This window comes from Ischnura elegans, chromosome 7 (genome assembly GCF_921293095.1).
Source record: "Ischnura elegans chromosome 7, ioIscEleg1.1, whole genome shotgun sequence".
NCBI lineage: Eukaryota > Metazoa > Arthropoda > Insecta > Odonata > Coenagrionidae > Ischnura > Ischnura elegans.
Genome location: NC_060252.1, coordinates 77,585,783 through 77,613,074, shown reverse-complemented (window position 1 = coordinate 77,613,074; position 27,292 = coordinate 77,585,783). Strand labels below are relative to the sequence as shown.

The 27,292-nt window shown below is 38.2% G+C and overlaps 1 protein-coding gene across 1 annotated transcript in view; it reads right to left on the bottom strand.

Moving 5' to 3' along the window:
• Nucleotides 1–27,292, bottom strand: part of LOC124162150 (protein O-mannosyl-transferase TMTC1-like) — a 956,057-nt gene that overhangs the window by 275,147 nt on the left and 653,618 nt on the right. Inside the window, exon 10 of the mRNA XM_046538572.1 lies at nt 26,087–26,200. Coding sequence (XP_046394528.1) covers nt 26,087–26,200 — 114 coding nt within the window. The remainder of the gene's footprint in view (nt 1–26,086; nt 26,201–27,292) is intronic.

Sequence of the window (27,292 nt, the reverse complement as noted above, 5' to 3'; positions counted from 1 at the left end):
GGGCCACATTGAGCTGGCCGGCTTGTGCCAGAATCTGAGGCTTTGGAACTTAACTGGGTTGGTACCCAGTTCAGCTAGTCCACTCGGTATCTCTTGATGTGCACGGCAAATACACCACGCACGCATCCTTGCAAACGCATGTAAACATTGAGACCAGGGCACAAGTCTAACAAATCGGCTCCTATCAACTCCTTCGACTGCCAGCACTGTTGGATCTACCGTTGAGACCCGCCCCTTTGGCTTATATGGCTTGTTGCTACTATGCTTAGGAATTTATTACATTACGCTAACGACGTAGAGTCTTCTGATTGGGAGGGAAAGTTATAAAGCCCTCGATCGTAGAGTTTGGATGTACGTTCCCGAGTGTAAAATTATTCCTTGCAATCTTCTAGGCAGTGTAAAATATAATTTTCCGCTGAGTACTTCGTGGAAGCATTATAGGTATATGGAAGGTTGATTGGCTGGTACTTGAGCTTAATAGCTACATGAAATGGGCATCTAAGTGGGATAGTTATCGCAAATATTGTAGAACTAAATTCTTGTGAAAATGCTATATTGAGCTCGCCAAACATTTTGAATTACTAATTACCATTTCAGTAGTCACACAAGAGGGGTTTGTTGGAAAAAGAATGATCTAATATTATGAAGTTGTCCTTGGGTTTATACTCAGAGATATTAGGTAAAACATTTAACTGGAATGTTACCAGAAGAAAAAACGAATTCCAACACGTTTGAACATTGTATCTCTTACATTTTAGAGTTTCTATTGGACCAGGACATATTTTACTGTTCAAAAATAATACCATCATTGCCACAGGAAAAGCAAGCTGCGATTAAATTTTGAAGCAAAGTAAAAATCGTGAGTACGCTTTGATTTTATCAATAGTTATAAATTAATTTAGGTTTGGGAATATCAAGGGTGCCAATATCGCGTACACAACCAAAAATAAATTTTATCAGCAAAAAATAATATTTTAGCCAAAATGACTGGCTTAAAATCATCGCCTGAAAATGAATTCCCCGTAAAATATATAAAACCAATACTGCGCTAATATGTAACCACGTTTAATGAAATCCAAAGGCAAAGCCAGAGACAAAACCATTGCAAATTCCAACTCGACTAATTTAATCATAGGAAACGCTCAATAAAGGGGTCCAAAAGCCGTTGAGATCGTCCCATTGAATAATCGACTATAGGCAGACCTGACGCGCTTTCAATCGCGGAGTGGATTTTCCATAAATATATGCTAAAACCAAATAAAATACGAGGAAAAATAATTAACCATATGAGGGGCAAACAAATACCGCTTGAAACCTTGACAAGAATTACTCGGGATTTACTTGACCACCGTAGTGACTGTATGCAAGAAAGTCACTAATTTATCCACAAAATCGCCTTGAAGATGTTTGCCGATAAAGACATTGAAACGTCAAAATCTATTACAGTTCCTAATCCGTCGGCGATGCAGAGATTTTCAAACGGCCAGTAAACACGGTCATTTGTATCATGATTATAAGCAACAAAAAATGCTTAGAGTTTAGTTTGATCTAGAGCGATTCAATTTTTCCTACGTACAATTATCAATCCAATAATAATCATTATAACAGAGAAAGCTTAGTTACTTCCACAGATTTAAACAAATAGCACACAGCAGCGTCAAGATTTCAAATCATGGCGATATGGCGACTCAAGAAAAAATGAGTTTATTTCAGTGAATTCAGTTTAAGTCCATCAAAGACACCTAAACTTACTCTAGAGAATAAAGAGAATGTTTCATACTCGGAAAAATTATGTCCTTCAAATTCATAAGGCGGAAGAAATCATAAAAATGGCTAAACGTGACTACCCAAGTGTAATTTGTTAACTAAAGGGCATTATATTAACGGTGTCTAAAAGTTAAAAAGGTTTTTTTCATTTATGATTAAAATTCCAGGGAAATAAAATATTTAACGCATCAAAAATTATACAACACTAAGTAAAAGGCTTATAGATCTCAGTTCAGGAAATAATCACAAATATATATGAAATAATAGCTACGAACGAAGACAGCATGATATAAAAATATATTTTTTTTAGTTAGAGCTGCAAAGTTAAAAATTGTTAAAAAAACTATGTTTTTTCTCAGATAAGTAATTTAAAAAAGGATAAAAAGCAATAAAACCCCAATACGATTAGAAAATAGTCATTAAATAATTATATGAATGTAAAAAAATCGCTAGAGCCTTGTGTCGGGAAATTTTGGTTAGGGTTACAATTCGCACGGTAACTGAACCTGAGAATAATACCAATTATAATTCCATTTATTTCAATAAAGCTCTTGCCAAAATTTTAAGAAGCTGAGAACATCTTTTACCCCAGTAATACTTGTGAAATGCTTGCTACCGTCCATGAATATTACGACAGTGGAAGGCGGACGAGGGAGGACATTGTGATAAGGACAAAACGTTCATCATTTTGAAAGCGGAGGCGTATTATGTAAACATCGTGAACATGAATGAAAATGAGACACCTCTCCGACTAAAAGCCATTAGGCAGATATTAATATATCCATATGGCTCTCGAAAACTGTGGCATTTTTCTTTGCCGGAAAGATATGGCACTCTACTTCAATGTTAAAAAAAAAATAATGGGACAAGCGCTGCACAAAAAATAATGCCCTAGTTACGTCCCTTTTCCAAAAAATGCCTCACCATCACTTTCAACGGGCATTTCTTACATGAATACTAAAGACACGTTATCAGTGGCGAAACTATGCATCCCATTGTCCCCCCGAAGCCTCAGAGAAAAAAATATATTTTTAAATCTTGTCTGAGTTTGATATATGTATTAACTGGATCTGCTTAAAGTTAAATTTTAAGTGCTAAAATGATGTAAAATGCATTTTCAATTAGGTCATTTTTCGAAATTTTTCCTAAACCTCCCGTTTCCTGGAGGGGGTAGCCCCCAGTAACCCCCTCTCGGCCCCCCCAAAGCCTCCTCATCCCTCCAAAACATATTTCTAGCAACGTCACTGTAAGTTATCGTGACACTGCTTAAAAGAGTAGTTTTCAGGCATATGACCGACTAGTTTTAAAGGTAAACAAACACTAAAAACTAAAAAATAATACATTAATTCTCCATTACATTAAGAGTTAAGAATTATCCAAAGGAAAGACGATTGGTGTTTAATATATTTGCCATTTTGGGCAAACTGCTTTTGATTTATACACTGTTTAAAAGCTTATGTTTAAAATATAAATTACCTAATTAAAAATTGCGATACGTCCAGTTATAATACGTAACGAACAGCAATTTGAAATATACACCTAAGTACCTAAAGGATGCTTTAAAATTGCTTGATTTTTTTCCAATCAAAGGCTCACAATGGAGAAAAAAGACAGATTTAATTTACCTATTGAATGAGACTTAGCAACTCATGATCCGATCATTTTTTTATGTTGCCATAAAAAATCATATATTCCAACAATTCATAAGGAGGCAGTGCAGGCACTTATTCACGTTGTTAAATACTTAAAATATTTCATTGAGTGTCTATTCATAAATTTGACGCAATCCAGCATAAGTTTTCTCGATCCATGTAGTCATATCAAGGCAGGTTACACGCATAGTAAGAGAGGCGAATGCCAATGCATTCCGTTGCCAAGAAAGTAAGCTTCCTTCAACTTAAATCTTTGCGACCTTACTTCCCAATGTAGTGGTTATAATTTGCAGAATAGGAAAACATGTTTCAAAAAAAAATTCTTTGTTCAAACGCGTAGGCACAAAAAACTCTTCTCCATGCATGCAGCTGAATCTCCCAAAGCACCACCAAGGCTGTAGGTGGCACATTACTCGAAAGAGCTGACCCCGGCAATAAGCAAGGAGAACTTTTTTTTCAAGTAAAAACGACGTAGAAATCAGAATAAAGAGGCAGATGAGTACACAGGCGCAATGGAAAACAGTGGAAACAGCCATCGCAAGCAGCCCTGGAAAAGGGTTTCGACGCTTGCTTGAGCTTCGCAGTTTAAATAGATCGTGTTTGTTTCGGGCGGTCAGCAACGTCGTAGTCGGCGGTTGTGTGTGCAGAGTTGCGTCACAGGGGCTAAGGCCGCGGGGGAGTCCGGGATTTGTCGAGCCTGTTTGCTTAACTCAACGGTGCGGAGAGCTGGGAAGCCGGGAAACCATCAAGCGATTAGGATAACGCGGTCCCTTGAGGCCGACCGGGAGTCCTCCTTACCAAGTCGGCCCATTTGACTCGCCCATCCCACTGCTTTCCTAGACCATCAAGGCATTTGGCCTTTCAAGAGTCCAATGCCCGCTCAACTCAAATTCCTTGTTCCCGCTAAATCAAAAAAAAACTATTTCGATATCGGGTTGCTATTGTGGCTAGAATTTAGGCCTCCCACTCTTTAGGCTGGGGTTAAAGTACTGGCTGGCTCAGATATTTACCACAGATTATTCGAGTGAATAGGCAACTTTAGCACTACCTCTTTAGTCACAGCGTATCATACATGATGCATCTGTTTTGTGAAATGATTTCGTAATCTAAAGGCCGCCATACACGGTGAATGATCATGCTGAATTATCATGCCAGTATTCACGGGGTCATGCGAACAAAAATAGAACATATTCTAATGACGGTTTTTTCGCGAATTTTTCCATAAATCACGGTGAATGATTTCACGAGACGCGGATGATTCAATTAGACGCGGATAATTCAATTAGACGCGGATTCGTGATTCGTGACCCCTATTCAGGGCATAGGCTTTTGTAGCGTAAACTGTAACGTGTTTGCTTTAACTACTGATATAAAGGCCATAAGTTGCTCTTTCATGGAGTAAATGGTAAGAGATCGATAAAAATAACTGGCTGAAAATCAGAATCAACTTAGGGAAGGCTCGGGTTTGAGCCTCACCCGTCACTAAATTAAGAATATAATGATTAAGATGCAATATCTGTGGCCGTGTCTCATTAAGTCCCGAGGTAGGTGTGGCATGTCGGAAGGGTCGCTGATTCGCAACCCTTTCCACGAGTCCCTTAATCTCCCTGGCCTCTCTTCCTAACATATTCAAGAAAATCGTTTTGATACTGGATCTAATATTTAGTACCCACAATTTATGTACTTGTATACCTGCATGATCGTATCTTAAAGCCCGTTCTGAAGAGAAGGAGAAAGTTTATCCATTCACATTCTGATAGCATTCATTAGCCCGCATGCTCGGTTAGTAGGGGAAACTACGTAGAATCCGGCTCAGAGAGATTAATCCCTTAAACTGAACAAGCTATAAAGGAAATCAGCACTATTAATCTAAAACTTCTACAAGGGAATAAAAAGCGTCAAACAGATTTACTCGAATCAGACTGGGATCAAATAGGGACTCAGAGGATACACCCCAGCCTTAGATTGCGTAAGTAATTAATAGCATATATCTTTCACATTTAAACCGAGAAATTATTCTTAAAACATCACTGAGCTTTCAAGTCCATCATAAACAATAAATTAAGCGGCATAATTTTCCGTGCGATTAATGTAAAGGGATTCATTCCAATAAAATACAAAGGATTTTAACCATAATAAGGCCCTAATAAAACCACTCAAAATGCATTCTTTGTATAAGTAAATGACTGGGATCCGAGAACTTTAGTCTTGACGTCATGTTGGGGCAACTTTCGGGGTAGTTGTAGATAAAAATGGTCTGTATGTTTAGTCGTTAATGGCTCCATTTTAAAATTTTAATTGTTACTCCCAGAAAATCAAAAATGTGATAAGCAACCGCAACCAATCCAAATGGCTGTTTTTGGGTACTAAAACCTGCTTATATTTCATTCGAAAAGGCAGTTTGTCCAAAGGGTGATCCGGGAGATTCAATATATAGTTTTAAGCTAATTTCAAGCGAAATGAAATTCACTTTTTATGTTCGGTTCTGAATATTTATTAATACCAACATTGCTTTCGATACTGTTTTGTCATTACAAACTTATTAAATTTACTTTGTGGATCTATGGGTGAATAACTTAACTTTGTGGAACCAGAGACGGGAATAATGATATCGAAATCGATAGACGGTTTCATTAAATATTCAGCGTGGAACGAACAAAGTGAATTTAGTTTATCTGTATCGTGGTTCCACAAATTTACCCTGGAAATAATATACTGTACTTGCGCATGCGCAGCACAGCTCATGAGATACGTTATATTTGTGGTTGATGGCAAGTTCCTTTAACACTCCTCATGAAATTCTACTGCTGGGAGCAAGATTTTTCTCTACCATCTTCTCACTGTGAACATGATCGAATGCTGCTCCCGTCTCTAATGAATGAGTGGGCTTTTATCCGATAGCATTCACAAGTGAACGCGGTCCAACGATTTCCATCCGAATGGCCGCGAAATGCGTGCGTAGGAATGCACGCGCGCCCCCGGGTGCACGCTGACGCCGCTGCTGCACGCGCGTCCCTTCCGCGAGCGAATCGATCGGGCGAGTCACGTGACCCCCGCGCTCCGTGCCGCACCCGAAAGAGAGTGCGGCGGGAGAGTGCAGTGGGCTGGGGGAGTGGCGAGCAAGGGAGAGGGAGGCGAAAAGACGGGACTGACGACTGCGGGATTTCCATATACTTCAGGGAAGACATTTTATTCTCATTGTATTCTAAAGGGTCTAGTACAGTGCTTTCTAAAGTTTTTAGAGCGATCGCCCCCTTGGATCGATAAACCTGTAAGTACTCAACTCCTCATAAACGGTAAATTTAAAAATAATGATCAGAATCATAGACTAAATAACCAAATGAGTAACATTATAATAATTTAATTAAAAACAATGGCAAATCTAACACTTATGGAGAATCCAAAAGCCGCATAGTTTTCATAACACATTAATGCAGAAGGCATAATGCACAGCAAAAGAATCTTAGGTGAGAATATACTAAGGTGGTTTTTTTTTCAATCTCCGATCGCTCGGCAAAAACACCATACAAGCGACAGGCGATTAGTGAGCGGATAGGGCAATTGCGCATCTTCTGCACCACACGCTGTGGTTGTTTCTGACCGTAAGTTGTTTGCTTAAGGTTAGTGGCAATCTCATTAACTAGGTGCACTGCCTCCAGCCAAGTGAGCACTGGAGAGCGACAGCCAAAAAACTCGCCGAACGGCTTCAGCATTACACGTCTGCACCTTTATACCATTAAAAGAGATTTTTTGCGATAATTTAGTTGCTCAGTGTGAAACATTACGGCCATTCCCATTCAAAACAAAAGAAGAGATATGCTGACATCTCGAATGCTGTGTTCGGATCCATCTCAGCGCTGATACAGCCCAACTGCTCCTTGAGCAATTTCAACGCGAAATTTTCGATCACCAGCCGTGCAATGCCGTGTGAGTTCCATTTTTACACTGAAATGAAGATTTGGCTTGGAGGGAAGAGTTTTAACACGGGCGATGAGCTTCAGGACAAAGGCAAAAATTCATAGGAAGTTGTTGGCGGCATCACTCTATGAAGAAGGTATAGTAAAGCTTATAACTTTTGGTTTTTTCCCGGCGAACAATTGCAGTGAAGTTTTCTCGGGTTTCACACCAGGTCAGGTCTTCCATTTCTCCTTCCAACGTTTCGATGAACAACTCGCCCATCGTCTTCAGGGTATCAGGAATCCAATACCAGTTTCTCCAATACCAATTGGTATTGGATTCCCGAGAAAACTTCACTGCTATAGTAAAGCTTGTTCCCAGGCACGACCAATTCCTCAATTGCCGAGGCGATTTTATCGAAAGTACACCATAAATGTGCACAACATTTAGCCATGAAATAATTTTAAATCAATCACTTCCGTTCATGAGCCATCGGAGCTTGAAAAAAACGGCCCTCCTACTTTTAACATTAAAATAAGTTATCAAAGTAAATAATTTTAAGAAAGCTATGTATCAATCACATTGTAAGGGCCCTCCAGCGTATCCCTGATGCTCACTTGGTTCTTTTGGTCCCTATAGACTGGAGTATCGCCCCCCCGCCCCGGTGGCGGTAACGCCAACTTTAGAAACCACTGGTCTAATAGGTCTGTTCACCGAATTTTATGTCATATTCTTGCTGTAATTTGGAAATTGGCTCAAACGCTGGCGATAACCTCATCGTTATTTAGAGTTAACAGATACAAATAAATCTTTTCGGCCAATGTAATATTTCTCAATGCTTGCTGAAATTAACAGTATGGTTATAAACATCAATTAGGATTATTCCTAGTTTAATAGGCATTTATTGCTATATTTATTTATTTATTTCCCACTTCCCCGTAAACAGCACATTGCGGCCTTTATAACGGGTGTTCAACATTAACAAAGCACAACACAATATATTTATTCTCAGTGAATAATATTACAAAATTATCAATAATCGTTGCTCTCAACAATCAAATCAAATATCATCGAAAAATGCATGGGAGAAAATGGCTAAAATCAGTTACTCGTATTTTTGACCGCGTTCCACCAGTCTTTAAAAATTTGAAAAAATTACGAATATATTCTGATCTAGGGGAAGAATATATATTTTTCAGCGAGTCTATCGTTTCCTAAAAATTTAAATTCAATTTTGTAAATTTGAAACTTAGGTAAAATGTTAAATTTTCGGTCAAAAATTTTTTTAAAAAATCAGGATTGCAGAAAAAAATAGCACTTACATTTTAAAATCAGGAAAAAGTTTTTACAAAAATGAAAACAACAGGCATGTTTAAAAACGATAAATCGTGTTTCAATTTTTTGGACGTACCTTTCAATTTAAAGCGATTTCCCCAAATTTGGAGAAACAATTTTTTAGGCACTTTCAGCGTAAATTAATCATAATACAAAATATCTGGGGACACATTTCACCATCTTATCCTGCTAGATACTTTGAAAAAGGTTGATAAAATGGAAAATTTTAATTATTTTCGCAAATTATTAAGGGAAAACGAGCTTAGTCACGACTTAGAAGGTGTTTCCAGGCTCAATATTGTGTGAATTATACATGTAAATAAAAATCGTTGCCTTAGGCCTGACATCATCGAATCGACTTAACATAATTAAATGTAAAGAATTTATAACTCAACATAAATTTGGTTTGGACGTGGGACTTCATCATCTGGTGGCAAATGATATGGTATAAAAATTGCCTACTCATATAAATATTTACATTAATATGATAAATATTAGAGTAAGTTCTTTTAATACCATGTTATTTTCCACCGGATGTTGACGTGCAAGGAAGTAATCTCATCGTATTCTAAACTAAAACATTGATAAGGTGGAACAGTTCAATTATTTCGGCAAATCATAAGGGATTACCAGCATGGTAGCAACGTTAAGGGTGTTTCCATACTTAATATTTTTTCATTAAAACATACAAATTTGGTTCGTTGCTTCGGGTGTGACTTGTATGCATGAAATACACTTCATATAATGGCCCCAATTCCTTAATGTCAGCTGTGTACATGCCTATGCCATTGTATCGGGCGAGCATTATGCTCACCTATGCAAACCAACCTCCGGGTCGGAGACAGATTTATGTCCACCATTCATAATTTTTTTATGCCTTAAAACCTCTTGTGAATATCAAAAACATTTCTTTTGCTTTGTCAGTAATTGGATTGGCAGTAAATTACATTGTGAAAAATACGTGCGTGTACGTGAGAAAATACATTACAGACGTGCCAAAAGTAGCTTAGATCACGTCAAATATTCCGTAAAGCCAACAGATATCATCCACTGATAAAACTATTTTCAACGATTAGAGACCCTAGCATAAAGAAAGCGAGTAATTTATTCGACCACGTTCAGTAGATATCTTCTTCCCTCGACTGAAGCTTTCAATATCAGAGCTGAATATAAGCAAACCGAAGTTCATAAAATGACAGAGAAACTAGTTGGATTGAATCAGAACCTGATGAATTGATTTTTATCAACAAGTTCTATGGAAGTTCTATACGATATAGACAGTGAACAATTAAGTAAGCCACCCGGTAGAAAATCTTTTTTGATGCACCAAAGTTTCCCCGAATGTTCCTTTACGTGCTAGCTTGTTCATAGTCTCCTTTGTGCAATGGAAAACGAAAAAAGAAAGGTAAACCCGGATGAAAGGAGACTACAGCAGAGAGAGAGAAAGGGGGAAAGATGGAGAATAAAGGTAAAGAGTTGTAACAATGTGAAAAAAATATGGGCCCTATGTAAAACCAAACTAACTTCACACCACCGAGAGGAAAACATCCCATGTTAATCAGCCACTGAACAGACGCATTTCACCAATGAGTGACAGCTTCAAGGTGAGGGCAACTAGTTAACTCATCCACCTTTTAGTAAAATTTTATTTTTTAAAGCTTGAATTCGCCACCTTCGCCGCTAAACCCAGAGCTTTCCCATTTCCTTTTCTCTACGCGTCAGCCTTCCTCGCTCCTTGCTGGTTCCAATGAAAGGGAAGGATGAAAAGAAGTCTTGGATGACAGAACTGAAAGAGGCAAAGTGGAAAGAGGCAAAAGGAAAAAAAGTGTAGCGACTGTATATTCAATGCTTATTTCCTAAAAGCCAGATTTCCAATCCTCAACTTGAAATGATGTTGAATTACGAAGAAAACCCTCTCATTGATCCCCTGCTTCGTTAAAAAATGGAACGACTAAAATCTTACGTACTTACCTACAAAGAACAACGTACTATGTGAAATTATAATCCAAAAGTATTAAAGCTAGTTAGACCTCACTTTTTATCATAAATAGGAAAACAGCCGACATAAATCCAACTCTGATTAGACGTTTTTCATTAATTTGAGTCCCAATCAGATCCTATGCGTGTGCCTATTGATATTTCAGACTCACTTTCAGCGATGTTATTTTATAAATATATTGCGTCATTTTGATTTTCCATCGGATCGGTTCCTCTGGCATTCTGCCTTACACTTCCGTCATTGCCGCAGATGAAAGAGAAATAAGGTAAGTAAACGAGGATGAAACAATTGAGAAAAAACGAAGAAGAGGCAGGGAAGGAAATGGTGAGACAAGAAAAAAGGCGTAACGGCTTTTGCGACAACTTTTCTCCTTTGTAATACTAATGATCCCAATTCATCAACAACAAATAACAGTAAAATAAAAAAGGTCCTCATCACTAATTTCTTTTTTTTGCAAATAATTCTACCGTCCAGAATCTCTGCTAATATTATTTTAATTTATTCATTTCCATACCACCGAGTGTAGCATATATTGGCCATTTTTTATCGGCTTATTCAAAAAACTTAACAATAACATGTGCGCGAACAACTAAGCCTTGATACGGGATACATAATCTGGCTGGACTCGAAACCGTGACCTCTTATTTGACAGGCGAGGACTTTACCCCGCTGCCACTAAGGTCGGCAATGTGATTGTAAGTACAAAGCATAAGTATTACCTAGCTTATTAAACATTTATGGCATCAAAATATAAAATACCTGGAACAAATCAGCTCTCATTACACGAAATTCATCAATTAGATTCCGTAAGTGCTCAAAAATTGTATGCGAATTGATTTCTCACTCGCCTAAAAGAAATATCATCTTTTTTTCAGCGCGACACCTTATCTTAAAAGCTTTCTCATCACCTTCCCTCTTCGCTTCAACGTTTTTCTCTTTTCTTGTTGCGACAAATGAAAGGAAAAGAAGAGAGGCAGACGAGGATAAAAAAGAAACGAAGAGAAAGAAGAGGAAACGACGGGTGAGAGGGGAAAAAAGGTGTAGAGACTGCATATTTAATGTTCATTTCCCAAAAAACCATACAGATCCCACCGAGACTCGCAATTCGTTCCCAGCCAGAGAACGAGAGTTTCCTTTCCTCTCTCCCACCCTTCTTTGGCGAGGCGGCGGAAGCCAGTGCGTACAATCCCATCGAAGAACCACCACCTTTCCACAACACCTCCGCTGTTTCATCCGACCTAAAAATAAAAAAAGGAAGAGCAGCGCACGGTCCCAGGGTCTCGAGGAGTTAGAGAGAGAGGTGGCGAATATTTTAAAAAGCAACTTTTGCTTGTTTTATTCACCTCCGGCAGTTTCTGTGGCTTCGTTCGCCCTAGCTCGGCAAGAGAGTTGGGAGTAAGAGGAACGGTTGAATTGGCAGAGGTCCGCATGTGCCCAGAACAGACGTCGCCAGTGGCAATGCGTTCACTTACGCACGTGGTCAAAATCTGACGCGCGAATGCATGAATAAAACAGGCAGAGGACAAGAAAATGCAAATATTTTCGCAGAGAATGCGCTTTAATGATAATGCTTGATGATAGCTTCTTGCGGAATATCGTGCACAGCAAGGACAATATTGAGTTTGAAGAAAGTTAATTATGTCATCGCATCTTTTTAAATATTTCCAGGTCACGCTTCGACAGCGATTTTTGGGACAGGTCTAGAAAACCATGACAAAATCTAGCATATAACCGGAATATCTGACATTCCAGAAAGGAATAAAGGTGCCCAAACTCGGGAAAAATAATTTTTCCAACGGCATCTCAAAAACTAGAGTACGTAAGATTCCCAGCACATAATATCTACATATATTCCATGGCAATACGAATAGAAAAGATTATCATATCATCTACAAGTACCGCAATAAATTAACTCCAAGACTATTAGTATAAGCGTTATGTTTATAATTTAAATAGTAATACCATTAAAATGTCACTCTTGGCACACGCGCGAAAAATGTGTTTTTTCTCCGTTTCCATATAAGTGTTAGACATTGTCACTAAGGCTCAGCATTATAGTGTAGGCAGATTTTCCAATCAATCGAGGTAATGAAGAATTCACGTGTTAAACAAATTTTGTGTTCGTCTGCTGTTCCATTTTATCGAATGACATGCTCGTAGCATTCAGGAATACATTAATCAAACCATACAATTATGAAATTCTTTATGAGATAGAGGTGATAAATGATGAGCGCATTAATGTCTACGGAGAACTTAAATTTTTCCCGTTGTCTCTTCATTTTATGTTGATGGAATTTTCAGAAAAAAATCAAAATGGTATTTCGTCCACCTTCCATGACATCGATCGGAAAATCATGATCCTGTATCATGGTTTAATAGTTAAAGACTTAGATGAAAACAAAATGGACCATTGAAATGTCGTTATTAACTTAAGTCTGATTCCATATCTTTCTCACAAAGAAATTAAATCTGGATAGAACAAATTTGAGCTGGTGCTACTGGCGTCGATTTAAAGCCCATTGAATACCATTCCAGGTCATTTGGAAAAGATGAATCAAAATGATTCATAGGTGGCGAGATTATTCTTTTAACATTAATAAAAGCTCAGGATAATAATTATGTTACAATCAATGTATTATTAACCTACCACTAACGATATTAATTTAGAAATAAAATTTCTTTTTACCCCCGCAGTTAGCCCATTATAACCCAATATTACTTCTAAGCAACATTAAATATTTAAAAATTTTCAGCTCTATTCAGGAAAAATTTAAACTGCGTGTTCTTTTGTGCTGTGAAGTTAAGTGGCGAAATATGTAGCTGCCAAAATAATTATGAATGAGCAGAAAAGGTTCACTTTCCCAAAATGAGAAGTCTTGAAATTTAATTTCTCCCAGAAGTAGCCCTGGGTTAGAAAGACTTAATGGCTAGTATCTTAAAATTTTCCAACACACGCCAGTGCTGTCTTGTAGTGTGTTGACATGGCAGAAGATTTGACATGTAAAAGGAATATACGATATCTTCGTTTGTAGATTGCATATCCAAGAGCGTAAGTGTTGCGTGAGTAGCTTCGTATTTTTTTGTTCCGCGACGTTGCGTGTCGAGATATTTCTGGGTGATGCTTGCGTGTGTTTGTTCGTTTGTTTTTCAGCTTTTTTATACGCGTGCCTTTCTCCCTCGGCTGTGAAGGGAAAAAAAACACAAAAAGGTGAACATGAAGAGAAGGTTGAGAGGTGTAAGAGCAAGAGGTTTGGCAATTCGGGCGGCTAAGAGCTTTCCTTCGACGCGCGGCAAATATTTCAGCGAGGGCGACTTCAATTTGCTCACCAGCGCGCACTCACTTTACGGCGACTTTATTTTTCTATTTTTTTTCGCTCTTCCTCTTTTTATTCTTCGGGAAAGAGGAATGAAAATCGGACGCCTTGACGTGTTTTTCAGATGAGGCCACTCCCACTTTGGGGTGATTACATCTCTCATTCAAGGCGGTAACGAAAACCTCCCAGGGAATTCTGGCAAGGGCACCAACGGGGGGCAGTTGGAGGTTGGCAAAATACATTGAGGCGAGCTAACATAAGTTGAGATATTCTGGCACGCTGCCGCGTGAGACTTTATGATTTCTGAGTGGAAAAAGCCGTGAATTTTGTACGATTGGTGAGCAAAATGTGAGTTTGAAATCATTTTGAGGAGATATTTCAGAGCCTTCGGGTCAGAGGCTAATAATCGGGAAACAAAAAATTAAAATGGGAAAACTGTGACATAAAAAGGCAGAAATACTGCCAAAAAACTGATTATCAGCTCTCAGAAGTAATTAAATATTTGAAAAAATGCATTTCACCCCTTCATGTCTAAAATTGGCCGCCAAAAGCTCATAAATGATTTATAATGCCTCAAACAGACTAATGGCATCTGATTTCTTAGGCCGAAATATCTAGTAGCATATGAGGAATCGTTCGCGATTTATCAGTTATAGGACCGTTAAAAGAAAAATGAAGCATTAAGCTATTATCTTATTTCAAATATTGTCTTTGGGACTAATGAGAACTTCAGGATTTTTAACGAGTGTGAAATATTTTTCTTTACGATATCTAAATTTTTCCTCTTCTATTCTTGACCCTGTTTAATACATTTTATGATATTTATTGGAGTTTAGTTCAATGTAAAACAAGTTATAGCGAACGTTTCGATTTATTTAAAATCATCCTCAGGGCTCTTAACTTTGTACATATTTATTGAACTACAGCTATATTTATCAATAAATATGTACAAAGTTAAGAGCCCTGAGGATGATTTTAAATAAATCGAAACGTTGGCTATAACTTGTTTTGCATTGACCTAAACTCAAAGAAATATCATAAAAAGATATCTAAATTCCCATAGGTGACATTAAATGATTCCAGCGGACTCGTAGTGCATTATTAGCTCAAGAGAATCTTACTGCGAGACTTACACCCTTGAAACTTTTTACTGGATAAGTACCTATGCATGAGGAATGACATAGGCCAATAAACGTAGTTAACGGTGCTAGAAAGTGGTTGGTTTTTGACCAAAGATAGTAAGTAAATTACGAGTTTATATCTCACAAAATTCTGTAGATATGCGTCTCAAAACTTGGTAACTATCTTAAAACTAACACATCACAATTGCAGAATAGGGCATTGTTTGAATACTTACTAAAAATTAGGAGAAAACTTGAAGCCACGTAATTGTATCAAGTGAACCCAAGAGTCCCAGAGAATAATGAAAGAGGTGCTAATGGGGAGCAGAATGGAAAACTAAAAATTAAACTTTTCTAGCACGGATATGAAGACATATGAAATAGGGAGTACAGAATAGAGATACAATGGCCATTAATTTATTCACTAAAATATCCTTAGTGATGAACAAATTTCCAATCCAAGATGTAGTCAACCTATAATATTTAATGGAAAAAAACTTTTTCACTTTCAGTAGAGGTGAACAGAAAAAGGCATCAGATTTAGCGACCTGATCTTAAACAACAGTGCTGAGGGGATAACATATAGCATCGAATTTGAAAACGCAGTGTTTTAAATAACGTGCCTTTCACAGGGTAGATTCTTTGGAAAAGTCTTCAAAATCACTTGAACTTTGTCTGATGCCAAGGGAAGAGAAGCCAATCAATCTCACCGCAAAATAAAATCCTTAACCCGTCCGTGACTGTGCCTAGAAAACATGTGCGAATGGCCATATGGGGATCCTCATGTACCCCATTTATAATTCATAAATTATATGCTGAATGTTTATCTTTCCTGTAATTCAACACCATGGTTCTTTTCTAATGATATAATATCTTGTTTTTTATAAGTTAATACAATATTGGCTACATTTAGGTTTTTAAATTGATTTTGTGCGAAATGGCTGGAATATTTAATATTTCGCTAATGTTACATTTACAAACATGCTACGAAAAAAACAAGTAAAAAAGATGCCATAGTGTAGAATAATGGTCATAATGAAGTTATAAAATAATAAAATTTATTGCTAACACTTTTATCCCTGCCCTCATATACCAAAAAAAAATTTGTTTCTTCCCGTCATGAGCTGTGTGGGGTAACTCAGTTACTCCACCAAAAAAGTTGAAGTTTTCAAAAACAATTTTAATGTTTGAAAAAATTATTCCTCCGCTAGATAATGACAAATTGGTTGAGCTGAAATACAAAACAAATATCAAAGGAACAAAATAAACAATAAAAAATACCCAAGATTAACATAATTTGTCAGAAACGGACAGTCACGGAAGGAAAGATGAAGGTTCAGGAGCCAGAATGGAAAAGGATTTCGAGTATAGAAAGGCAAGATAGAGTTGATGGCAAATGATAAAACTTGTACAAATCGAGAATATCAATGCATAAAGAATATTTAAATTTATGTCCCAACCTAATTTTTAACGGAGAATTGAAAATTACATATGGTTGCATGACGATGCATTTAAATGTAAAACTGTATCCTTCCGGGGCAGCGTTGATGAGATCAACTACGAGCACGTACTCAATGATATTCCACCGTAGAAGAGAGGTACAAATTATATCTAGCCACCCAAGCTGCTCATCTGGCCTCGACTGAGGTAGGTAAACAGCCGCAATATTCCATGAGGTCCCGGATAAATTTTCTCGCGAGAAATGCACGGAACACCTCCCCCGAGGCAGTCGAGAGGAAGGATTAAAAAAAAACAAAAGAAATACGGGAAGCGGGCAACTCTATTACCCCGGACCGGCGGCAGCCATTTAATCTTTTCGCGCGGGAACTAAATGGCTCGTAATGCGGACTTAATCCGTGCAAGCGCATGTAACGCAGCGTTAAGATTAAAACACGAGCTTTGTTTTTTTTAAAAACAAAGCAGGAATTGTCTTTCTTTTCTCTTTCCCGACCGGTTTTCGAGGATGAGGATGCGGAATCGAGCGAACACACCAGTCCCAGCCACGCGAATGAAGGGGAAGGAAAAACCTTTCCCCTCCCCTCCACCCCACACTGTTATTCGTTAACACGAAAAGCCTCCCCCACCCCCTCATATTACCTCTCGCCCCTTAAAACACTCCCTCTGAGTCGCAGCCACCACCGCATTGTCGAGAGCCTGGTTAGAAAGAGGGAAAAAAATAAATAGCAAGTACACCCACCTTCCTCTTCGTTTAAAAAAAAAAGAAGGGCAAAAAAATTTATATCGTTTTATTTTGCTTCCGTTTCAAGAAAACAAGGAGTTATATATAAAAAAAGAAATGGTGGTGGATAAAAACTCTGTGTGTTCGCCGTTCCCAACTCTTAAGGGCTCGAGTGTGCGCGGATAAGAATGCGGGCCGAATAGTGAGGTGAGTGTAAGAGAGGAGAATGTTGGGTTGGAGTTGGTCGTATCTGAGCGTAAAAAAATGAAGAATTACAAGGAAGAGAGGGGGGGAAAATCAGTGAACGTGCGGCAGGCACGGATGAACAGAAGGGAAAAGCGGAAACCGTGGATGAGATGCCGATGGTGGTGCGTGAAGGAGTAAAAATAATCTATGCGTGGTACATTGGTATATGTAGGCAACAAATAGGTAACAGATTCCATTATACGAAATAACCGCGGTCTAACCAATCTGTATGGAACTAGCCACTGGTACACGCTTAAGTGAGAACATTTTATATACTTCAATAGGCCTCCTCAATAGGCCTGTGGCCGGTCGGTGTAAACGAGTATCGGTTTGAAATTTTTATCCCATACTGTAGTTCAGCTAGATTAAATTTGAAATGTTCAATAATTTTAGAACTAGATTTTAAATTGTAAGTGATCAACTTGCACCGTAGAGGTCATCGGTTTGGTTGCCATGCCGGCGTGCGTTGTGAGCCGCAAAATATACCCCCAGAAGCCGCCGCCATCGAACTGCTGGCGCGCACATCTAGGTGTGAACTATCAGTTATTGGATTACATATCTTAGGAAAAAAACTGTTTTTATTTTTCTTTATTTTGAAACTCGTACGTTATGGGTTCTCCTTTTCTCTAGTAGGAGTAACTTCCAGGTTTCTCTAGCGGTAGCTCACATTGCTCCAATGAGTGCGCTAGCACTTTCTCCCACCATGAACATAATTTCCCAATCTGGAGGATTGGTCGTGCTCATCACGACGATATCCCCATTTTCTAAATCAATGCAGACCACGCAAGTATATGTAAACCCTTGGTGTCATAAGACTTCTATTCCGCACCACTATCCCGCAAGACCCATAAAAAGACATGTGGCGGGGAAAGTTATGACACCAGCCGTCTACATATAAAAAGGATATTCCCGGACGAAAATACGTCTAGTATTTGTTGAAGTCCTTTATGGCTTTGGGAAAAAAAATGAATGTCCATGTTTATACGTTCGGAAAAATATCTCTCATAATTTATCGCATCTGCCGGACCTGGAAATACAGGGTGTTTCAAAAAGGACTTTACAACTTTGAAAATTTATGTAAATTTTATTAAACAAGGTACATGGCTGGTTGTGGTGTTGTTTTAAAGGAAAACAGTTCAAGTTTTGACGCGCGTAGTCCGCTAGTGCCTAATCGCGCCGCACAAGCACTAGTCACAGTTACGTTAAAGATGGCTGCCTTCACTGGACCGGAGCGTGCTAGTTGTGTGTTTTGGTTTGAAGAATCGAAGTCTGCGACAACAGTTAAGCGAAATTTTCGTACCAAGTACGCTAAAGATCCTCCTAGTAGGCCTACAATAAAACACTGGAAAACACTGTTTTTACATTCCTTAATTATGAAATTCGTACGTTATGTGTTCTCCTTTTCTCTAGCAGGAGTAACTTCCAGGTTTCTCTTGCGGCAGCTCGTGCTGCTCCAATGAGGGCAAGTACCATTACAAGTGAACCCCTGAAGACGATGGCAGACTTAGCCATTGAAACGTTGGGAAAATTAACCCAATACCACACCCGGTGGGAATCCCGAGAAATTTTTCTTCAATCTATACGCCGGGATAACCTAAAATTTTACATTATATTTTGTTCTGCGTATCGCTCAGAAAGATGTTTATTCTCAATTATTCAAGTAACCTAAGCCTCTGCAAGTAAGGCTCAAGTAAAAAAAAAGACGCTGGTAGGAGATATATTTGCCTGCTTACAAGGATTCCACCCAGATTTTCTTTAACCTCTTAATTGTCCGATGATAATACGAAATTCATGTACCGGTACTTGCGGCAAAATATCTCCCTAATTCTACTGCCTCTGACAGACCTAAAACATGGTGCGGTCCTAAGATGACCTCCTTGACACTTCAAATGGTATCTGTTGTTGAAAGCTAAAGTAATCTAAAACTATAAAAGGAACAGCCTGTTTTGTGGCAGCTTTTCCTCTCATAGCGTATTATTTTACCGGATATCATCAAGGTTTTGAAAATCAAGTACCCCTAAAGTTTAAATGGTAGTAACACGTTGAAATTTATGCCAGGTGATAAACTTAATGACAAATATATTGAGAAAGAAAAAATAGCCAAATAACAACAATCGCGAAAAACCATATCGATCATTCTTATATGGAATAGTATATCTTTTCATTCCTGAAACTGAAAACGGATTCCTAAAACGCGTTGTTTATCTCAAATATTGTGCCTAGTACTAATTATTTTATCCAATTTGCATAGAAGTTCTGGAAAATTTAAAGCAGGATCTGAAGAAAATCATAGGCAGTAAAAAATTTTAAATGCATTCATCAAATTGGTATTGGAGTGTTTTAAAATGTTCTGCTATAATAGGATTCAATTCAGATTGTATATAATCAATAACGATAGAACTAGCTTCTTCATATTTTATCAAAGCCATCTATAATTAAATGCCATTACAAACGAAAAACCAAGCAACTAATAACAATGTCGAATATATGGAAGTGGTAGCTAAATTAAATGACACAGGACAATATCCGTGTATCATACAAATTTTGTCTCGCCACCGAAGTGCAGCACCGGAGAGGCGCAAGGGGTCTAAGTACGCGCGCGCGGAGGAACGCAGGCATTGGATAGTTTTCCAATGCGCTTTATCATTCGCTAGCTGCAGCTGAGGGAAGAAAAATTTTAATGGAAATCGATACGACGGCGTCGCATTTGTTGCGGTGCTTCACTTTCCTAAAACCGCAACATTGGCGCCCCTTAAGATTTTTTTTCATTCAGACTTCCAGGGGAGTCAAATTGCTCCACTGCTGTCTCGTGAACGAAGCATTGTGAAGACGAAGCACATGCAAAGATGAATCACCAATAGAAGAACATTGTAGAGCTCCGATAAGTCTGGGATCCCGGAGAAAACCAGCAGCAGAAGACGCCAGTGTTAGAGTGGGATTAACGGTGGAATTTAAAAATAGTTTGTGATAGTCATTGGTTTGAATGAAGAAAATTCCAAGCTCCTCTATTTCACTAATTGCAAGCAGTATTACCTGTGCCCAAGGAACTCAACGAAAAGCAAACGAGGGAGAATTTATCGACAAGTGGCTAACATTGGATTCAATATATGTGAGTTTGTCATTTTAGACCCAAATTTTAACCATCGCTAAAGGCAAATTCACTGACTCTCTAAATATACAAGTGCATTACATTTCAGGACATGCTCTACATTATTTTAGTGACAGAATTGTCTTCTTTCTCTAAAAATATATGATATAAATTCAACTAAAGAGATATTTCGAAATGTATGCTACAAGATCCCAACGAGCGACCGAAGCTCCATGTCGTGCTTCTCCATTATAATTAGATACTACGAATTATTCAACTCAAAAGTACATTCCTTACTACCGAAGATGAATACAATCATTCCCTGAAGCGCGATGCGTATGCATCGGAAGCTGCTTTATTCGAGCTGCCACTTAAATTTGACATTGAATTGGATTGATGCCTTTATTGTGATGATGACTCAATTATCTATGCTTGAACGTAAATTAATAATCTTACCGTGGTTTTTTATTTCTCTAATTTCCTCAATGAAATATTTTATAAATCATAGACTGAGAATACTACAATTTCAATCCATAGTTAATGAGCTCTTTATCTTAGAAAGAAGTATCCACTGCGATAGGAAGGAAAGTGCACTCAACAATTGAGACAGTGGATTGAGAGGCTGAGGAAAGGGTAGGATAGAAATTTGAACGATGAGAGGAAATATCAAGGAATGGTAGAAGTATGGGAAGAGAAGGGGGAGTAAGCAGAGGCTAAGTGGGGCAATAAATCAATTGAGAAAATTGGAGAGAAAATTGCTCAAATGATATAATATTGGGTGAACGCTCAGGACTGTTAAAAATATGATTAATGGATTGAAGATGTTAGGACTAGACGTCGTGGTTCTTGGGTCTACTGCTATTGGTTTTTATACCCGTTCCCGGCGCCGAGTCATAGCCGAGGAGCATTTCGCAGATTGGCCCTTCCGGTCTTGCATTTTTAATTCGACTTTACTCTTTGATTCGCACTAAGGATTATTTCATTCAATCCATATATATATATATACATACATCGTTTTTCCTTCCCGCCCTCGCTTACATAAAATTCTTACAATTGACTCGTTTTTTAACCTTCGAGCGTGCGCGCTGGCGTATAAAGTACGCCAATATTCGAAAACCAAGGATTTCAGCATTGTACGTACATTCTGGTCTAGAATGGCCTCCTGTATTCTTACAATGTACTTAGTGCGAGTTTCCAAAGGTCGAAGTATTGTAGCTAATTTATATTTGAATCGCCAAGAGGAACCGACACCCGTGGCGTACTAAGTACGCCGCGCGATCGGCCGAGTACCTCGCGCTTCGCTTTTCTTGAATGGCCTCCTGTATTCTTTAAATGTCATTTTGACTGCCTGTAGCGTGAGTTTTTAAAGCACAAAGTATTGTAGTAATTTTTTTTTTAGATTGGCAAGAGGAACTTGACACCCGTGGTGTCGGGTATGGCGAGATATGCGCCCGAACCCGTGGTGTCGGGTTCTCTTGCCGATTTTATTCATATTTATTTTATCATATAAATGCATGTATCGTGGACGAAGTACGCCCCACCCCGCCTTTAAGCAAGTAAAAATATCAGGCGCGCCGGCTTGAGGGTTAAATTGGTGATGATCAAAGGGAGTGAGTGGTATGAGTAAGATAAGCGAAGGTAAGGTGAGTGAGAAGGTGGGTTGGGAATGTATGGAGTAGAAGTCATAAGAACGTTGAGCAAGCACGATACGGTAAAGAGATAAAAATACTCGAGCGCCGAAAGAGAAGAGAAAATACAATCGAATGGGCGTCTGAAATTTTGAAATCGCTTGAACGAGAGAAAGGTTACTGAGTTCGCGAAGTGGGCTAAAATAACAGAGGGGATTTAGGGTGGGAAGTCGAATACCGGGGGCGAGGGAGGAATGGGGGCGGAAAATCGAATTAGCCGCTCTCAGGAGCGATAAGCATATTTGTAAAAATAATGGCTAATAGCGCCGCTCCATTAAGAGACTGTAGTCGTAGCACTGAAAAGAAAAGAAGGCTCAAAATGGCCTTTTGTTAAAGCTAAAAAATGATAGAAATAAAATACTCAGCATGCTATAATTGTTATGCTTTATCAAAAATACCAAATATTCCCATCATGTATACGATATAAAATTCATAAACCTCAAAAGGAATAATTATAGGGCTGACTATTATTAGAAATGGGCACCCCAAAAAAATCATACCTTTGAAACAATAAGAAAACTTTTTTTTTCAATAATTACATCTCGATTTATAAGAATACGAAATAATGCTACAATAATATTATTTTCACTTTATGATTTACTTAAAACACTTAAAATAAACTCATTTACTGTATCACTAGTATCGTCATCGAATTCAAATATTGTCAAATTTATCCAAAAAATTATCCGAAAACGAAACTTTAATTAAAATAATGTTTCACGAGCATATGTGAAAATAATCATTAAAAAATAATTATGAAATATGAATCATTGTTACGGCAATGATACAGTTCTTCTTTGGGGCAAAATTTGGAATACATATTATTGGAGAGATATGAGACATTGAGTGCCTGAGTGGTGCTCGGGAAGGGGGTGAACCGTCTAAGGTGCCCCGGAAGGGGGGTGAATAGTCAAAGGTGCCTCGGAAGGGGATGGGAGAAGAGAAAATGATGAGTGAAGGGAATGGAAGGGACGAAGGGACAGAAGCAACAGTTACAACAGATCGACGGTCTGTGTACGGTGCATATTCTACAACTGTAAGTACGATTCTTAAACAGCTGTAACAACAATTTGCGGAAAACTAAAATACAGTCCATTTAAAATCACAACGTTTTGTTTATGCTGAAAATCCGAAGGTGCAACAATCATGTTAAATTTATTTCCAACTATCACTAATTGAAATAAAAGTTCCCAATTTTATCACACAGGAATTAAACGGAATAAATGAGAAATATCCTCATTGATAACATGTTGTGCCGCATATCATGCATGTGATTTTACAATCTCCAAATATCTCATTAAAAATTTAATAATTTTATATTTCAATAGTTCCATATTTTAAAAAAGAATTCGAAAGTATAATATATTGCTATACATTTATCGAGAATGATAGAAAATAAACGTTCAGACAATACGTTGCCTTTACAAAATTCACCTAATCTATAAGATGAAACCTCAATATTCCTGAATTATAAAAATTGGTAATTTTGCTCAAGATAAATTTCATTTATGACGCGTTTTCTTGTATCAATATCAAAACTATTTCCACTCCTCTAATGACGGTCATTCTTTCTCTTCTGGGGCATGCGAAGGAAAGGGGGAAACTTGCGTAAAATGCTCATGACAAAGCGTTTAAACATCGCCTTCGCGTACCAGCCATCTTCCTCATCTCTCGCTTAAATTACGAGGCGACCTCTTATCACCCCTTCCATTCCCTCTTGGCAACATGCTCATCCCCTACTCCTGCCTCCCTCCAACCCATCTCTCCATAGCGTTGAGAGGGAACAAAAGATTCGAGAGACTATAAGATGGATGGAAGTTTCAAGATGGGACAAGGGGGGGGGGGGGAAGCAAACCCTCCCTCCATCTAAACAAATGAGCGGGAGTGCCCGCAGGAGAGCGAAGTAAGGAAGCGCCAAAGGACACGGGTGAGTGGGTGACGAGAGGATATAGTATGTGTACACTGAGAAAAGGTCTTTCGAGAGCATGTTTAGCGAAAAACACGCCTTTGTCATTCATCCACTGAAATTTACAGTCTTTATCTTCTCCACGATTTTTCCTAACGCTGTCTATTTCTCGCATTTCGTTCAGATCAAATAGAAAGGATAAATGCTAAGACAGTATTAAATTAGGTTATTAAAAATCAGAAATCAAAATTTTTAAGTTTATTTTGCAGAAAAATATATCTTAAGAAGGAGTACCCAACTGTCAAATGAATTTTACAATAAACTACACAACATGAGGAAGGAAGAGAAATAGGAGAACCATTTCTGCTTGAATTTCATAAAAAATGATATCAGTGTATAAGAGCAACAATATGAAAGAAGGCTCTTCGAGAGCATATTTTTGAAAAAGAAAACACGCCTTAGTCATCCATTCACTGCGATTTACAGTGTGCCTCTTGCTTCCCCATCCTTTTTTCCTACACGCTGTTTTTTCCACACATTTAGTACGGTTAAAATGGGAAAGATAAATGCTAAGACAGCATTAAATAAGCTAAAACTTCAATAAAAATTTAAAGCTAATTTGGTAGAAAAAATACCCTAAAAAGGAGGGATAATCATATAAATTTACAGTAAACTACACACAAGTGTGGGGGAAATGAAATAGGACGGCACTTTCTGCACGAATTTCGTAAAAGTATGAGAATTGATGACAGTGAAAATAAGGAATTAATCTTTAACTTTTCACTACTTTGATATCGGAGTCATTATAAACATGGCTACTTTCAACTGCTGTAAGCAGTCTCTTCTCTTCAAATTTCAACAAAGTTCACAATTCAGAGACCAGAAATTTTAACTTTGCTTAATATTAATACCCATTATCTTCTCACCTGGGTGGGTGGGCCATTCCCAGGGGCATGAACGCTCGTGTACGTTCGATTTTTAAGTTAAAAACCCCGACGCAAGAGGCCAATGGTGCAGTTTTCGATGGTACAGGTATAAATAAGCATATGGGAGATGACAGTAGAATTGTTTTTCAAACAAATGCAGGCAAACTAGGAGTGACACGATCATTCTGGTAAGCACAATATTTTTCGGGTCTTACTGCGTAGTTTACTTAGGGACGTTTCGCGACACTTACTGGTCGCTTCTTCATAGATATTTTTCAATTCAATCTCCTCTAAAGAAGCGACCAGCAGGGATACGAAACGTGAAGTACGCGGCAAGACCAAAAAAATTAATCATTTTTATTTATATCAACCATGGACCTCCAAAGCTTCCATGAACAATATTTTTCTTCATGCTGAAGTATCTGAAATGAGAATAATGACCACAGTACGAAGCAGTGGCGCCGACTCCATGGGGCCTGAGGGGGCCCGAGCCCCCTCAAAGATTCATTTGGGGGGGCGGAGCCCCCTCAATAATTCAAGAAAATAATTAAGTTATATTATGCTTTGTGAAATCACAAAATATATTGGTGATTTTTATTTCCCATGCTTGACGATAATTACCTTTTAAAATAAATTTAACAATGAGTGTTGAAACAAATAGGTAATTATAAGGTTAAGCTCGTTAACTGAACAAGTGGTGTGAATCATGATAGTGTTTCGGTGCTGCGACACACTTTGGATTTAACCTCTTCCTGGTGCAAGACCTCCGACCTCCCCCCCCCAATATTTTTTATAAGTCGGCGCCCCTGGTACGAAGAGAATACAAGTTAAACGGCGACACTGAGAAGTCAATTATGACTGACGCGATGGTTCGATGGCCTGTTGCTGTAATTGACACAAGGGCGAATGCAAATAAGGGGGTATGGCTTGCGGTTGGAAGGGGGGAACTGTTGACAACCAGGACTTACCTCAATGCTTCCCTGTAGTGTCCGACAGCCCTGTCCACGTCGCCGGTGTCTCGCAGGAAGTTGGCGAAGTTGTAGTGCATCTTCGCGTTGTGGGGCAGAACTTTCAAGCCGGCCCTGTTTGAGGAAGGGAGCAATCAGGGACGGATTATGAGGATGAGGATTGGAGTAGACCCGTGGGGAATATCCCACCAGGCGGCGGTAAACGGGGGAGACGAAGTTGGCGGACGAGAGAGGGAATTTACGGAGAAATTGAAGGGGATGAGGATATTGAGACGGTCAAAGAATGGATATTTAGGATCAAAAGGGATGGAGAAAGAAAAGAAAATAAATTCATCAATTAGATTTTCCGAGAAAATTAAAAGATCAAAGAAGATGATTTTCAATTAATAAAAAAAACTTATCGATTTAGTATTATAAATATTGCTCTTAAAGCTTCAAAGATTTCTTAAATTCTAAGAAAAGGAGCTCATTATTAAACATATTTATAAATTTATTTAACCGGATGCTAGAACAGCAAGACTTATCCTTAGGATTATTCATAATTACCCCAGCAAAAGGTTATGTAACATAGTGTTCTAATTCAAGTATTAAATTATTGATGAACATATATGGTGAAAATAAAATAAATACAACAAGGACGGCAGAGTCCAGAAGACTACAAGAGTTAATAAAGAGTAAACATGAAGCCACATTTTGAGGGTCAATGTATATGATCTCAATTTTCATCAACAAACAACTCACCACTATGTAAAAAGTTTGTTTTCAATGTGTATGCATAAAGCAAAAAATACGATACTTCGGCCGCCTTTCGATACCATCTTCAATCTAACATTCTCAGGTATCCGTAGTCATTGAATACGACCTCCATCAACTATAAAATACGAACTTCATTCACGTTTGGAAATAATATTTTCTCCTTATCATGGACTTTATCGTCAGTAAATCTATCAATAAAATTTAAGTGGTTTTCATTGTTAATAAGGACGTGGTTCGGATATTTGTGAAAATTTTCCTTTCATTTTTCCCATATTTGACGCTTTCACACGAACTTCGTATCTCTCGTGGGGTAGCTCCACTTTGATCGATTATTGTGCAGTTCGGACGGAGCTTTTTATTTTGCTTTAACAGATATATTCAGAGATGTCTTTTATATTTTAGGCAAAGGTTGTAAAATAGTACTTCTTATTCCTATTTACTAATAATTCA